The 14,500-nt window shown below is 45.7% G+C and overlaps 1 protein-coding gene across 1 annotated transcript in view; it reads left to right on the top strand.

Annotated features, from left to right (window-relative positions):
• The window catches only part of exoc4 (exocyst complex component 4), a 118,059-nt gene that overhangs the window by 5,397 nt on the left and 98,162 nt on the right, over positions 1-14,500 (top strand). Inside the window, exons 4-8 of the mRNA XM_084482912.1 lie at positions 918-1,108; positions 2,792-2,901; positions 5,465-5,547; positions 5,832-5,986; positions 12,185-12,365. Coding sequence (XP_084339038.1) covers positions 918-1,108; positions 2,792-2,901; positions 5,465-5,547; positions 5,832-5,986; positions 12,185-12,365 — 720 coding nt within the window. The remainder of the gene's footprint in view (positions 1-917; positions 1,109-2,791; positions 2,902-5,464; positions 5,548-5,831; positions 5,987-12,184; positions 12,366-14,500) is intronic.

The raw sequence follows: 14,500 nt of genomic DNA, 5'->3' as shown, positions 1-14,500 counted from the left end.
TGTTATTGCCATCATGCTTTTTTTTGATGGTTCTTTGGTTGGGGTTAATCTTGTGACCAGGTGAATGTAAGGCCAGGGCTTCAACTGGACCATAATCATATAAGCAGACCCAGACCCTGTTCTCTAAAGGATATGTCATTACATCACTGAATTTGGAAATTCAATGGAAGGATTATTTATTTGTTAACCATTATTGTACACATAATCATTCAAAAGGGAAAAAAATGACAAATGTTAACAGTGAATGACTCAACGGTTATGTAATGTCTATCTAAATATAGGCTCATTCACAATATGCCTACTTGGTAAAACTGGCTTGACCCAGAGTACAAAGTTACAATGGTTTACATTTTTTGATCATTAAGTCTGCAAATGTTTGAGCGAGACGTCAGTCAACTGTACTTATTGGTTGGCCTCAGAGAGTCTACTCACGCAATCGCTATGACATATATTGAAATAAATGTCGTAAGCGAAAGTTAAAGCTACCCTTTGCATTAAAGCAGAAATGACCTAGATTGGATGTTTGTTTTTTATTCCAGGACGGGCTTTGGCCACGCAGGCAGTGTACCTTGTAGCGACCAGGGTTCAATTCCCACCTGTGGTCCTACGCTACACGTCATTCCCTCTCTTCTTCAGTCCGCTTCCCAGTCTCTCCTCACTGTTTCATCCATTAGAAGGGCCAACAAATCCAGTTAGAAATACCTAGCCCTAACCCTAATCAAGCCATTGTAGAAAGGTTAAAAACACAACGGCCCGCTATCATCATCATGTCTTTAAGCTGAGGGGGTTTGCGCCAGTCTGCCCGGTTCAGACTGGTTCAGACTGGTTGTGACTAATATCTGGAGGGTGTCCGGCGGCTGAGGCTGATTATCCCAATGCTCAGCGAGTGTCGTCCCTCCCCCTCCCCTGTGCTCCAGGTGTCGGCGGTGGAGGCCCTGGAGGGCCACCTGCTGCAGGTGGAGGGCCTGGGGGACCTGCGCCTAGAGCTGCACAGCAGGAAGCTCACCATCCACCTGGTGCTGATCGACGAGCTGCACCGCCACCTCTACATCAAGTCCACCCACCGCCTGGGACACAAGAACAAGGACAAGAACGCCCGCGCCCCCGGGTAGGGGACCTGGGAGGGGATGGGGGAAAGGTGGTTGGATCATGGATGGATGCTGAGTGGAAGGATTGATGTACTGATGTATTGTTGGATGGATTAATCATGAATGAATGAATGGATGGCTGGATGGAACATGGATGGATGGGGGTATGTATGTGTGTTGAATCTCCACTTTGCTATTGTACCTTTATTACGATCAACACATCTCTTTCTCTATCGGTTTTCATTCAGACGCACAATGCCTAGGCATACAGAGATGCGACATCATGGTGTAGTCAGGCAATTATTATTCTATAAAAGACTTTTCAAAAGGACTTTTGCATTACTCCATTTTGAAATTAGTGTTGTGTACCAAAAGCATTGCTGTGGCTGTATTAATGTGCTTTCATACGAAGGTATTGCATTGCAGTAACGAGCCTGTTATTTACAATAGCACACAGTCAGGTAAACAAGCCAATTATTCTGAAACCCGTACGCCCCCGCGCACCTGTACGCCCAGTAGCTTTATCAAAGTTGGTCAACTTTCAGTTAAACTAAAGAATAATACCCTTTTAAATGGTCTGAGCCAGACTGCCTGCATCCACCGTGAGTACAACCCAATTAAGAGGGCTGTGGTTGCCATTGCCAACAGCACGGGTGTCACACAAGGCATGGCTCAATGATAAACTGGACACAGGACAAAGGCTTATCCGGAGCCACTGCTTGTGTGCATGTAGCAGCATCACCGAGCTAATGGTGGATCCCAGGAGGGACTGTGTGTATGCCACGAGGGGGGTTCAGGTCATAAGTCACCTTTTGTGTTGTCCCGATGTCTCGTTGGATGTGAGTAGTGGCTGCCCTCCTCCAATCAGTCAGTGTGTGTGCGTGCTTTGTGTGAGGATTAGCGCGTGGCAAGTTGTTTGAACTCTCACACACACACACACGCAGACACGTTGATGTGTTTGGGTGTAGTGTTAGTGTTTATAAGGCTGTGTGTGTGCGTGTGTGTGCACACACCTGAGTTCATCTCCATGTGTGACTGCTAACGTGTGTGTGGTTACATGTGTAAACAACCCTGTCCCCATTTCCATGTGTGACTGTGTGCGTGTGTGTGTCGTTGTGCGGTAATCGTGTGTTCTGTGTGCAGTAATTACGGCGGTGGTGCTTTGAGGGGAGCTGTGGTGATTTATTACGGGGGTGGGGGGGTCAGAGAGTGACTGGCCCCAGCCTCCATCTACCTGGTGGACTCCTAACAGTCAGCCCACCTCCATACGCCCCGATCACTTAGTGAGCGAGGGGCTCTGCGCCGCCTTGGCTTATTGGGCCTGGACCACATCCCACCCCGCTTAAAGGCTTGATAAATGGCTCATTGGAAAGCAGAGCCATTTCCCTCCCAGAGATGCTGGGCGTATTTGTTGTATGAGGCTGGATTGGTTTTTGTTCTAGAAGGGTAGTTATTGGGGACATTTATCTATTGCCAGGGATGCAGTGGCGCTGCATACTAAATTCTGGTATGGCCACACACTGGGATGTTTCCCACAGAGCCGGGGTGTGAGGCAGTGTAGGACATGCTTACATGTGATTATTTATTTAAGAGTATTTATTTAATGAGTAGTGAACCGTTGATGAGCAGTGAACATATGTTTTGCTGGCGGTGCTAATTGGAGGACTCCGGTAACCATCTCGTTCTCTCGTCCCTCTCTGCAGCTCCACAGGCAAAGACGTGTCGCCCATGCCCATGTTGGATGTGAGCAGTCTCTCCACCCCACGCAAGCTCCTGGACTCTTCCCAGTTCAGCACCCCCGGAGCTGCCAGTGGTATGGCCTGATACAAACTCATAAGATATAATGATAATAGAGTAATATATAATGGTAATAACTATATAATACTTACAACTGTCAGATAATGTTAGACTGTGGACATGGGAATCGAACCCTATCCTTCCTCTTAGCAGCATGGTATGTTACACATTGCAATCTGACCTTTATTGAACCTCCTGTTTCACATAACAGAGCCATAAAGGTAGGAAAGGTTACCTGTGCCACTAGAGGAACATAGAGCATCGATTGTTCCCAAAAGGGTTTTTGTACATGTGGTTTCTATATTTTTGCTTATTTTGACTGAAAAAAACCTCAAAAACGATCTTCCTTGTGAACCGATACGGTACTCTCCAATGTTGTGACATTGGATCTAAACAAAGGGCAGGTTTTGTCATTTGGGTCGAATAAGCCTTGTATGTATTGCTTGACCCCGCCCACCAAGGTACTTGGTGTTGATGGAATAACCATTATCATTTCTGTTGAGGTTTTGAAAGAGGAAACCATGAAAGAGTTTTTTGTAAACAATCGCAAACACGATGATGGAAGCATAAATTTCTGTTGTGTTTATCACTTTTCCTTTCTCATGCGTATATATTTTTCCTGCCGAGCGAACGCTGGTAGTGATAATGAAGTCATTAGCAACAGTCTGGCTCCTGCCATTACAACCATTAGCATAACATTATGTGTTACCCCATATGCACACACACACACACACACACAAGTTTTTCCACACAGAGCAAAATGCTCCCGATACAAACTTGTGTACACACTAAACGCAGCCTAGTGTGTGTTTTATTCCCACCCACACACAGAGCCACTTCCACCATTATGGCATCATTAAACCAAACCCTGACCCCATACAGGTCCCTATACAAAGGGCCAATCAAAGGGCCCTTCCGTTTGTCCCATTAGTCACTGCGTCTCTGTCACCCCCACAGGAGAGTTCGGCATTCATCCTCCCCACACTGTTACTGTATCTTAAGGCCCTCTGATAATGCACATGTAGCTTCATTTATGGATGCATGGAGTTCATATTGGTTTTCCTGGGTGTGTTTGTGGTGGGGTGGGGGCGGCATAGGGGTCTTTGAGTCAGCACTACGTTTCATTTTTTTTGAGGTTAATGGACCGGGAATGACTCAAGAGTAGCGAGCCCCCGGGCTCATTAGAAAGCTGGGTGAAGCTGCAGAGCCTTTTAGTGCTTCCACCGCTTTCTGCTGCAGTTGTTTATTGTGCGTTTATCGAGCAACATGTGAAAGCAAAGCCTTTCTTTACTAGTCACTAATTGACAACTAACTTGGTCGGGCTCCGGGGTGACAGCCGGACCTGCCAGTAAACGTGCCATCTGTTCAGTCGTTTGATTATTCCTGGCCTCCAGTGTCAAAGTCAATCATTCTACTAAAGTATAGACATGGCACGCATGGAAATGATACGGCGCGTCTCTGAGGCCAGGAACCTGACTTTATAGGCTGACTCGTGTTAACTTTTCATCATCCCCTTCCTAAACGCGGTGCAGCACTCTGTGATACAGCCGTCACACATCATCCCTCAGTACCAGATCCTTTGTCTCCGGACTTCCATTTCAGGGGCTTTGTTTTTGGATCTTCTGTGGGCATTTCTCTCCCAATGCACCCTGGCTCATTCGGTCCATAATTGGAATTTTTTTTCTGCTTTCTCTTCCGGGCTGTTATTCTTGGGATATTAAGTGATCGTCTTAACCGAATCTCAATCTCAGTCAATCTCAGTTTTTTTTTGTCCTTTAATGTTGTGAACCTGCTTTCCTCTCAAATTTATTTCTACTCTGGTTAATTGGTGTTAAAAAAAACAGGTGTGCACTGTTTTCCAAAAAGACCTTGGTTAATGCACACACACACACACACACACACACACACACACACACACACACACACACACACACACACACACACACACACACACACACACACACACACACACACACACACTAATGTCGATGTTGCACCCTTTCAACACCCTGGGGTTCCGGGCTAGTGCTAAACCACCAGGCATGTTGCCAAACGTAAATAGCTAATTAGCCGCCGCTGGTGAACTCAAAGTGCCGATACAGCGTCACGCCAGCCACAAGAGCCGCGTCGAGCACGGTGGTTTTGCTTCCGACGTTGGTGTTGCTTGGCATTTTTCGTCTAATGGCCTTTAACGACATCATTTGTGGCTGGTAATTGTAGTAATTATTACACAAACCATAGTTGGAATGACGAGAGAAGAGGAAATACACCCAAAGTCCATTAACCAGCCATAAACATTAACTCTGCTAACACGCTCCGAGGAGTGGCTGGGCCGAGAGAGAGAGAGAGAGAGAGAGAGAGGAAAGATCAGGAAGAGAGCGGGTTGAGTTGGAGCTGTGATTTCTATTTGTTTGGATATGGTCGTTGTGATGGGTAACGAGCGTTGTTTACTGGATTGTGTCAGAGTGTTTTGTCTGTATGGAATTACAGATGGAGCAATTACAAATGGAGAATGTTTGTAGTCTCCGACACATCGACAATGTAACATGAAAATAACCTGTGTGTGTCCGTCCCCAAAGTGCGTGAGGAGGGGCGTGAGACCGACCTACCCGAAGTTGATCCTGAAGAGAACAGCCAGAAGTTCATGGGCATCCTAATTAAAGTAAGCACACACACACACACACACACACACACACACACACACAGAGGATCGCGTAGACTTAGCCACATGGCAAAGGATTGTTGGTTGAACAATAAGCATTAAAACCCCAAAAAATGACCTCTTCTAAATAGAGGTTATTGATTTGATTATATTTTTATTTATTTGCCCGTATTGTTTGCAAGTGTATGATGCTGCAAATAGAATCTGTCTTGGTGCTCAGCTTCACAGAAGCTAACCTGTATAATAACGGTTCATAAGTTGATCGAAGGTGTTGTTATCTTCAGGGTCTGTCCAAGCTGAAGAAGATCCCTGAGGCCATCAAGGCCATCATGGAGCGGCTGGAGCCTGAGCTGAAGCAGATCGTCAAGAGGTCCACCACCCAGATAGCGGACCACGCCTACCAGAGGGGGGAGAACCTGGCCCAGGAGAGCCAGCCCAGGTAATGGACCCACAGCGGAACCCTAGAGGCTTAGTTAACAACCTCTATCGCTTGGGACACAAAATGGTTCCCAATCCAGCTGGACGTGTAGCTTGAAGGATCACTGATTCCATTGTGCTAACCGCTGAGTTTTAAATTGTAAGAAGCCCTTGCTGTAGATGATAGATGTAGTCCCTCTCTGAGGATGGGGTCAGCAGAATGTTTAGCACTGGCTTTAGGCTCCCATGTCGATATCTGAGTTGAATAGTCTATCCTGTTCATTACGTGAGTCACAGGATTTCTTGTTCTGCTTCTGCTGCTGCTGCTGCTTATGTTAACAAGTTCCAAGCGTTATGTGGTCAGTGACATCTGCCACACAAAGTCAAAGTAGAACCGCCCAGTGCGGCCTGTGGTGCTGGAGCTGTAGCGAGCTGCGGACTTATGGAAACAGCAGGGGGTTGGGGGGGGGAAACTAAAACTGTATGACGGGTGAAAAATACAAAACGACATATAGCCACCCTGCTGAAGGCTAAGTCCTACCAGTACTAACTAAGAGAGGAGTGTGTCTGCGTTTGGCCCTGGCTCGCTCACATTAGCACCCCACTTGGATAAATTATTCTAGCCTCTTAATCATAATTCCCTAATTTAAGGAAATGGAGGCAACCTCGAAACCCAAGACGGCTCAGTTCTCCCTCTTTATTGACTCTTCTGATTTGTCTTTTGGCGCGGCAGAAAGCAAAACAACTCGAAATTGAAAAAAAAGATGCCGGGGAGATAATGACTCTTCCCAGAATACGCTTTGGCTACTTAGACGCTCCGAGTTAAGTATTTTGTCGTTTTTAAAGCAGTTGAAAGACTTTCTCTCCACCGTCTTTCCAAGCAGCATATTATTTCCGTGCAGTCCCACCTTTTGTCTATAAATTTGCTAACACCACATGCTAGTGAGCTAGTTATGAAGAGATTCATGCAGCCGTTTGGAGCCTGGTGAGTTTCCAGTGAGTAGATATGTTTCCAATGGAGTCCCATGGTGCCCGCTGCCCAGACTGGCAACCAAGTCATGTATGAAAAACAGTCAGCCGTTTGACTGTGGGGAGACACACGCACACAGGCAGGCACACACACACACACACGCACGCACGCACGCACGCACGCACGCACGCACGCACACACGCACGCACGCACGCACGCAGGCAGGCAGGCAGGCAGGCAGGCAGGCAGGCAGGCAGGCAGGCAGGCAGGCAGACACAGGCAGACGGACACACACCCCTGCTGTAGACCATGAAAACAGATATTGTGCTGCTTTAAACCTTGACACGACGGTATATTAAAAAACATTCTTCCCATATGAAAGCCACAACCCATTTAAAACCCAGTCACGTAGTCCACACACACACGCACGCATGCACGCATGCACACACACACACACACACACACACACACACACACACGTGTGTATGTGTGTGTGAAGCATGGATCAGAAAGCGCAGGTGTCAGCCCGTTGATCCTGAACGCTTCAGAGGAACGTCTTGTTTGGTGTGGATGTTTTGTCTGCGAGGGTCTGTCCTCCCACCTCACTCCCCCGGCACTGGGCGGATCTCGTCTGACCCTGCGTGATAGGCCAGTGTGTAGCTCATTCCCAGCCCTGCTGCTGAGCCCAGATTGTTTTCACTCTCTTGCTCACCTCGTGTGCACGGTGTAAGTAGGTGTGTCCAAATGTGTGTGTGTGTGTGCGTGCGCCCTATCCTGCATATATTTGCTTTAATTTACAACAATGGAAAGCCAAGGCTAGTTGCTATGGAAACTCTGTATGGCTGGTAGCTGCTGCTGGGTACTGTCAATAGTGGCGCTTTGTGACGTCAGTTGTAACGGCATTCCACCATTCACCGCACGGGATTTCTATCTATTTTTATTTTAACTGTTTGGGTCAAAAGTTGGGAACCTCTGCTTTAGATAAAGTATCTCTTGCAGTTTATTTCTGAAGGGTCTTTCCTCTGAAGAAAATAAGTTCTGTGGTACGCTGTGTCGAGCGATCTGTGATCTTTTGTGAGGGAAGAACCGTCAATCGTTTCCATAAATTTACAAGCAGATGGCTCCAAATCCTGTATTCTCAACGCACCCTGATCTGACTTTATTCACATAAGTATTCTGGAACCCATGTTGGAGACGAACCAACAAAAAAGATAAAACCAAAAATCTCGGAGAAGATTTTGAAGAAGAAAAATGCAATAAATGTACTAAATTCTAAATAAAGCAGCAAATGCCATTTTCCTCCCCGACTCCACCTCTCAGCAGCACTGTCCACACCCGGGTCATAACTCGGCGGGTTGTGCCCCTTGTCCTCCACATGAACAACATTCTGTTACTGCCAGCATGGTGACAGACAGCCCAGCAGATGCTCCAGGTGAAACATCCATCTCCCCTGTACACGCCGCACCCAATGGCTTGCCAAGAATCCCTTGGCCCGCCTCCAAACATGTTTAACATGCGATTTCTTTAATACCAAACCATTTAAAATGGGCGATCATTTGTTTAAGAGATAAATGGGTTTATGAATATAACTTGAGATCTGACCCTGGCTCACTCCCATTAAACTGAATGGCTATTTATTAAAGTATGATAATAGAGCAACATTGTTATCTCATAAACATCCCCATTGCCTTATAGGCTCTATGATTGGAAGTCTGAGCTGTATGTCCTGACACCACCATGCACCGCACATCACTAGCACTACTAATATGTGGGGGACAGCCAGAACAGTTGTTATTTACTTCAGCTGTACCTTTTCAATTACATATTGTCTCAGATCGACAGTAGGCACAATAAGAGAGAATCTAAAATGATCTATAGAGATAGATCAGACATAATTCACTTCAACGACTATGCATGCATTGTCCAGTTTCCAATACATACAATTTAATATAGAATATGCATGTATTTTGGATACGACATAGTTTAGTGTTTACAGTGTCGATACTAGGCCTGTCGCGATAAGCAATAAATCAATTAATCGCACGATAAATTAAAATGAGACGATAATTTTGCCGTCCGCGATAAATAAGCATTTTTTTATTTTATTTTTTCTCATGTCTCTCTATCAAAGAGACTGGATAACAAGAGTTTTCACTCCGGAGCATCGGTCTTGACACACCCCTCTCGCTTCCTTGGCTTAATGAGGAGTTGTCGTGTCAATCACTGGTCAGCCGCATGGTCTCTGTGTGGGGAGGCGGAGCCCTGGCGTTAGAGTCAGAGCCCGTCTATACACCCGTCTTCCGCGCGTCTTCCTAGACATTCTCTGCCAGACATTCTCTGCCAGACTTCAGCACCAGAGGCCCGTGAGGAGTAGCAAGCCAGAGAAAACGCTAGTTGAGACTTGGAGGAATGAAAAAACAAAGATGGAATTGGTTTCAAAGCCGAACGCGACAGCTGCCGTGTGAGAGCACTTCGGGTTCAAACCGAATGACCGTGGTGAACCACTTAACCTGTGCGAGCCGGTATATCATTTGTTGTAAAACGGTGGAAACTAAACACGCCAATACAACAAACATGCATCTGCACCTAAAGCATAATCATCCGATGCAGTTTTCCCAGCTGCGAAAAAAAAAATAGATCATGGGACGTCTCTGTCTTCAGTCCACAATCACTGGGGCATTTAGTCGACAATCAAAGTACAAACAGGACAGTTCAAATGGTGCGCACTCACTGACAGTTGTAGTTCGCTTCATGTAGTTTTATTTCAATTTTATTTCTTGTTTTTGGTTGTTTTGTTTATTTATTTTGGATATTTAAAATGTCTGCCAGTTCTAATGTTAAATATTCTTTAGAAATAACAATTTATTGATCTTTGAAAGGTTGCACTTGCATTATTATGCCATTATCATTATATTAGTTGAAAATGGTCTCAAAACGGCAATATTATCGCTTATAGCAATAATTTCTGGGACAATTTATCGCCCAGCAAAATTTGTTATCGTGACAGGCCTAGTCGATACCATTGACGTATTGACAGGACAACAATAATAGATCAACTTAGAATGACTTGATTGACCTTTTACTTTTTATGCATGTTAGCTTTTTTGCCATTATTGAGTGGACAGTCAGTCAGAGGAGAGGGGAATGGCATGTAGCGCATGTCAGCCTCGACCTGTGTACTGCCCACGAGGTTAGGCTGTGTACTGCCCACGCGGTTAGGCTGTGTACTGCCCACGTGGTTAGGATCAGTGGGTTGAGCGGTCACTTAACAGTCCTTGATACAAAGTGTCCTCTTTATAATCATCTTTACTACAACGATTCTACATATACATGCTACAACTTCCATTGAAAACAGGATTTCCACAGAACAGTAATCCATCCTCTGCAGATGACATATGTCGGCCGTCCGCAGAGCCTCCAGAACGTGAACAGTGCACTGTGGCCGCCCAGTGTGTTTAAGTAGCTTGTCTGGCTTCATGTCGGTGCTGAAATTGGATATGTGAATTAAAGTGCACTGTTACAAATGGAGTCTTGGAGCTCTGTGTAGGATGGTGGCGGGGGGGGGGGGGGGGGGGGTAAGGTGTAACCAATTACATCTTATCCACTGACAGCGAGGACCTTCAACTGTAAAGAAAATATGGATAGAAATATGATGGTTGGTTTACACACCACTGCTATTAAGCCGTAGATCACATGTTTTGTGCAACCAGCAGAGGAGATGATCCACATTCGGCACGTTGAGGACAGGAGTCCAATAGCCACCTCACAGTTGGCCAGAAGCCCTAACTTTTTAAGTGAATACAACTGTCAAACGGAACCTCTCAAAATACCTGGTATGGAGATGAACCAGCAACTGAGATCACAACAAACCTTTGTGTTTCCATTCCACTAATAACAGTGGAAGTCTTTTAGCATCCAACCATGGCGAGCCACCGATAGGCCGTCAGATGAACCCCGCGTTAGTCTCTTCCTGGAGGAGAAACAGGTAGTCAGCGCTGGCGCTGGATGAAGACGGACTGCCATGAATATGCATGTATGACACAGAGGCGTCCTTCACACAGTTATTATTCTTGCCACACACTTCAGGAGAGTCGTCCCTGTCCTTTCTGGATGTAAATCATGTCAGAAGCGTCCCAACCTCCCCAGAAAACAAACCCGGCCCAGATGTTCCGACTGGAGGACTGCTCCCAGATGCTATTCATTGTTGTGAGACACAGCTGCTTCTGCTATGTCCCGGAGTCCCTGTTCCACGCCGAGAAGCCGACGTTCCTAACTTTTCCTTAGTTTGTAATTGTGACAACAAGTCAACCCAGTTGCCGGTTGGGTGACTTCCGATGCAACTCAGACGTTGTTATTAATCAGTCTCTAATTACCACTAAAAGGTCCCTGACGCGATGGCAATATAGTGCCGCAAATGTTGACATTGAACAAGAAAAACTCTATTGTACGCTCAATTATGAGTGCACTTACCTGGCCCCAAGGCTCTCCACGCTAATGAAGTACACACTTGCCAGTTCTGGTATGTTAAATGCTCGACCAGACACTATTGAACGCAGGCGGTGATCCCACTCTACTTTGAAAGCTTATGAGGGTTCGCACCCTTGGCTAAGAGCACGGTCCGTATTTAAGCATCCTCATAGATGAGTTGAGTGCGAGTGGTCAAACCACAATGAATTGCTCCGGATCAAACGGAAGGGCCAGTTTGGTTTTCATCTACAATTTCTGTGCATTGTGTATACATGTTCCCGGAAGGTTAGGTTAACAGTGAGTTCAGTAATTTTTTTATAGGTCAATTTGAACCAACATCCTGCGACATCACATTATACTTTATGTATTTACTTGAGTTTTCTTTCACCAAGAGTTGTTTGTGGTACTTTTTTTGGTGCAATATTAGATAGAACTGACCTGGGAGATACAGGTCCAACCTAACACCACGTTTCATGGTCTCATGTCCCACCTTTTTACTTTTTATAAACCTGTTGGCAATATGTCTGTTAAGCCTATGCCTGTTAATGCCCTAAACATTAGCACCACAATTTTTCGTTCCAAACCAGTAAATTTGACTTGCATGATTACAAATGTTCAAGAGAGAATTACAAATCCTGTAGTCAAAAGAGAAATACAATCATCCCTCGATGTCATTTTGTTGTGCTCTTCTTGACTCATCCTGACCATGTTTTTTGTCTTTCTGTCTCTGTCTCTCTCTGTCTTTCTCTTTCTCTCTCTACTTTTCTCTGGCTCCCTCTGCAGGCTACTGCTGGAACTGCTGGAGCTGCTGTTTGACAAGTTCAAGGCAGTGGCCGCGGCGCACAGCGTGGTGCTGGCCCAGCTGCAGCAGATTGTGAAAGAATGCCCCAGCGGTGCCCACAAGGAAGGCATCAAACTGTACGAGCAGGCAGATGTCTCTGCCAAGATCCAGACTGTGCTGCAGGTCAGACACTCATCATTACTCATGCAGCAATCTGAATCAGCCGCTCCCGGTCTCTCCTTGAACAAACTCAAAGCTCAGGTATTGCATGACATTTAAATAAGTAACATGCAGTCAAGTTAGACGACCGAGAATAGACAATATTTCATCCAAAAGCCTTTCATCACCCTGAATCAATTGATAGTATATACTGCTCATTAAAGTCAACAAAGCAAATATTTACTTTGTATTGATTGACAAACAATCACACACACACACTCATTTTAAGAACTGCATCTTGCCTCCTTTCCCAGACTTGTCAAATTTCATCTATATGGCAACTTGACACCTCACACTTCCATTGCAAGCCAACACTGCTGTTATGTAACGTTTTTTATTTTCTTGAAAACTTTGATTAATTTTCTTGGATTAGCCCACATTAACAGGCGGTAAACGAATCAGGGGAGGAACTGTATCGTCGACATGATGGATGACGGCCAGTTCGTCAGCAAACGAGCAAAGTGTCCTGGGGAACGCGGCGAGGGAGAAGCATGATTGCTCGCTTTAATTTGAGTCTTGTTAATTGCCGTTTGTTTACGGTCGCCTTGCTCTCGTCTGATTGGCTGAGGGGACGGGCAGCTGTTTCGCTGACACCCCTGTCCCCATGGCATCTGTGTGTGTGTGTGTGTGTGTGTGTGTGTGTGTGTGTGTGTGTGTGTGTGTGTGTGTGTGTGTGTGTGTGTGTGTGTGTGTGTGTGTGTGTGTGTGACCATCTCATGGAGATGTTTGATGCTGCTTTGTTCTTCACCACTTGTTGTTGTCTTGTTGTCATGGTGAATATTGTTTTCCTTCTCATCAGCATCCTATCTTCTCATCAACATCCGAGTTTTCAATTAGCACAAATAGAGGCTTAAGCTGCCTGAAAGTTGACAGAACGCGAGATTAAAACTATCTGAAGATAAAAGGATATAAACACTGGGTAAAAAACACATTTTCTCCCCCTCTCGGCATGTCCTCAACAACAGAAAACACGGCTGAGATGTGCAGCTAAGGTTCTCCAGCGTGGAGAACGGCCACATCGCCACACAGCACAAAGTGGAACCTTTTGGTGGGAGACTCCTTAACGTTAAATCTTTTGTCTTGTTGTGGTATATGACCTGCCTGGAATGAAGGGATGGCTTTTCTTGTGGTTGTTCATTTTTCCTCGGGTTCTGTTATTTAGTACCTCATTTCCTCCACTCTGCAGAGCAATAAAGAGGAGGGATTGGGTTGAAAGGCCCAGTGATGGAGGGGTCCAAGGTATTGTTTCTTTATTTAATGGGTTTGCCGTCACTGGACAAACTAGAGAGCAGCATGACGGAACAACCGTGACCTTGAGCAAGTCTCTCTCGCTCTCTCGCTCTCACTCTCGCTCTCTCTCTCCACATCTGTGTGCCTCCTTGATTGCAAAATACATGAAATGAGGCACTGCCGCTGCCTTGCCAACTGTTGCTAAGGTGCTCCGTGGTTAAAGAATGGAGACACCAACAGGAGGAGAAGCGTTGAGGAGTGAAATGTTGAGCAGCCGCCACAGATGGACCCTCGGCCTATCAGAGGGAGTCTTGCTTAATGTGGGCGGGTCCTAATGTGTGCGCCTGCCATTCACCTCAAATGTTTAAAGCACTTTTCGGTTTCCTCAAAGACACTTTGAGAATAAAAGATACAATCTTAAACAAATATTTCAATATTCAAATACATGTTGTATAGAAAAGGTGATAACATATTTCAATATTTAACAAAGAAACAAATATCAGTTTAAAGTAATTTCAGAGCATGTTAATTAAGGGGTACAAAGAGACAAGGAGAGTTGGATGATAAATTTGCCTTTTAAAAAGGTGAGTTTTAAGTGATGCTTAGTGCTGTTTATTAGTTTGTTGGTTTATTTGATTCAGTTTTTACAAGCCATTTTACAAGTGGCAGTTGCCCAAAGTGTGTGTGTGTGTGTGTGTGTGTGTGTGTGTGTGTGTGTCCATGCATGTGGCTTCATGTGGACGTGAGAATGCTGCAGTGTAGCGGCTGGTAACCCGCCCCGCCGTATCAGAGACGTTAAGCTGGCCTCCGCCCGGTGGCCACAGCCAGCACGGGGCGCCCAGGGCTCAACAACCCGGTCTCTGCAGTGG

Source organism: Micromesistius poutassou (assembly GCF_964030765.1).
Source record: "Micromesistius poutassou genome assembly, chromosome: 18".
Classification (NCBI taxonomy): domain Eukaryota; kingdom Metazoa; phylum Chordata; class Actinopteri; order Gadiformes; family Gadidae; genus Micromesistius; species Micromesistius poutassou.
This window is presented reverse-complemented; position numbering and strand designations above follow the sequence as displayed.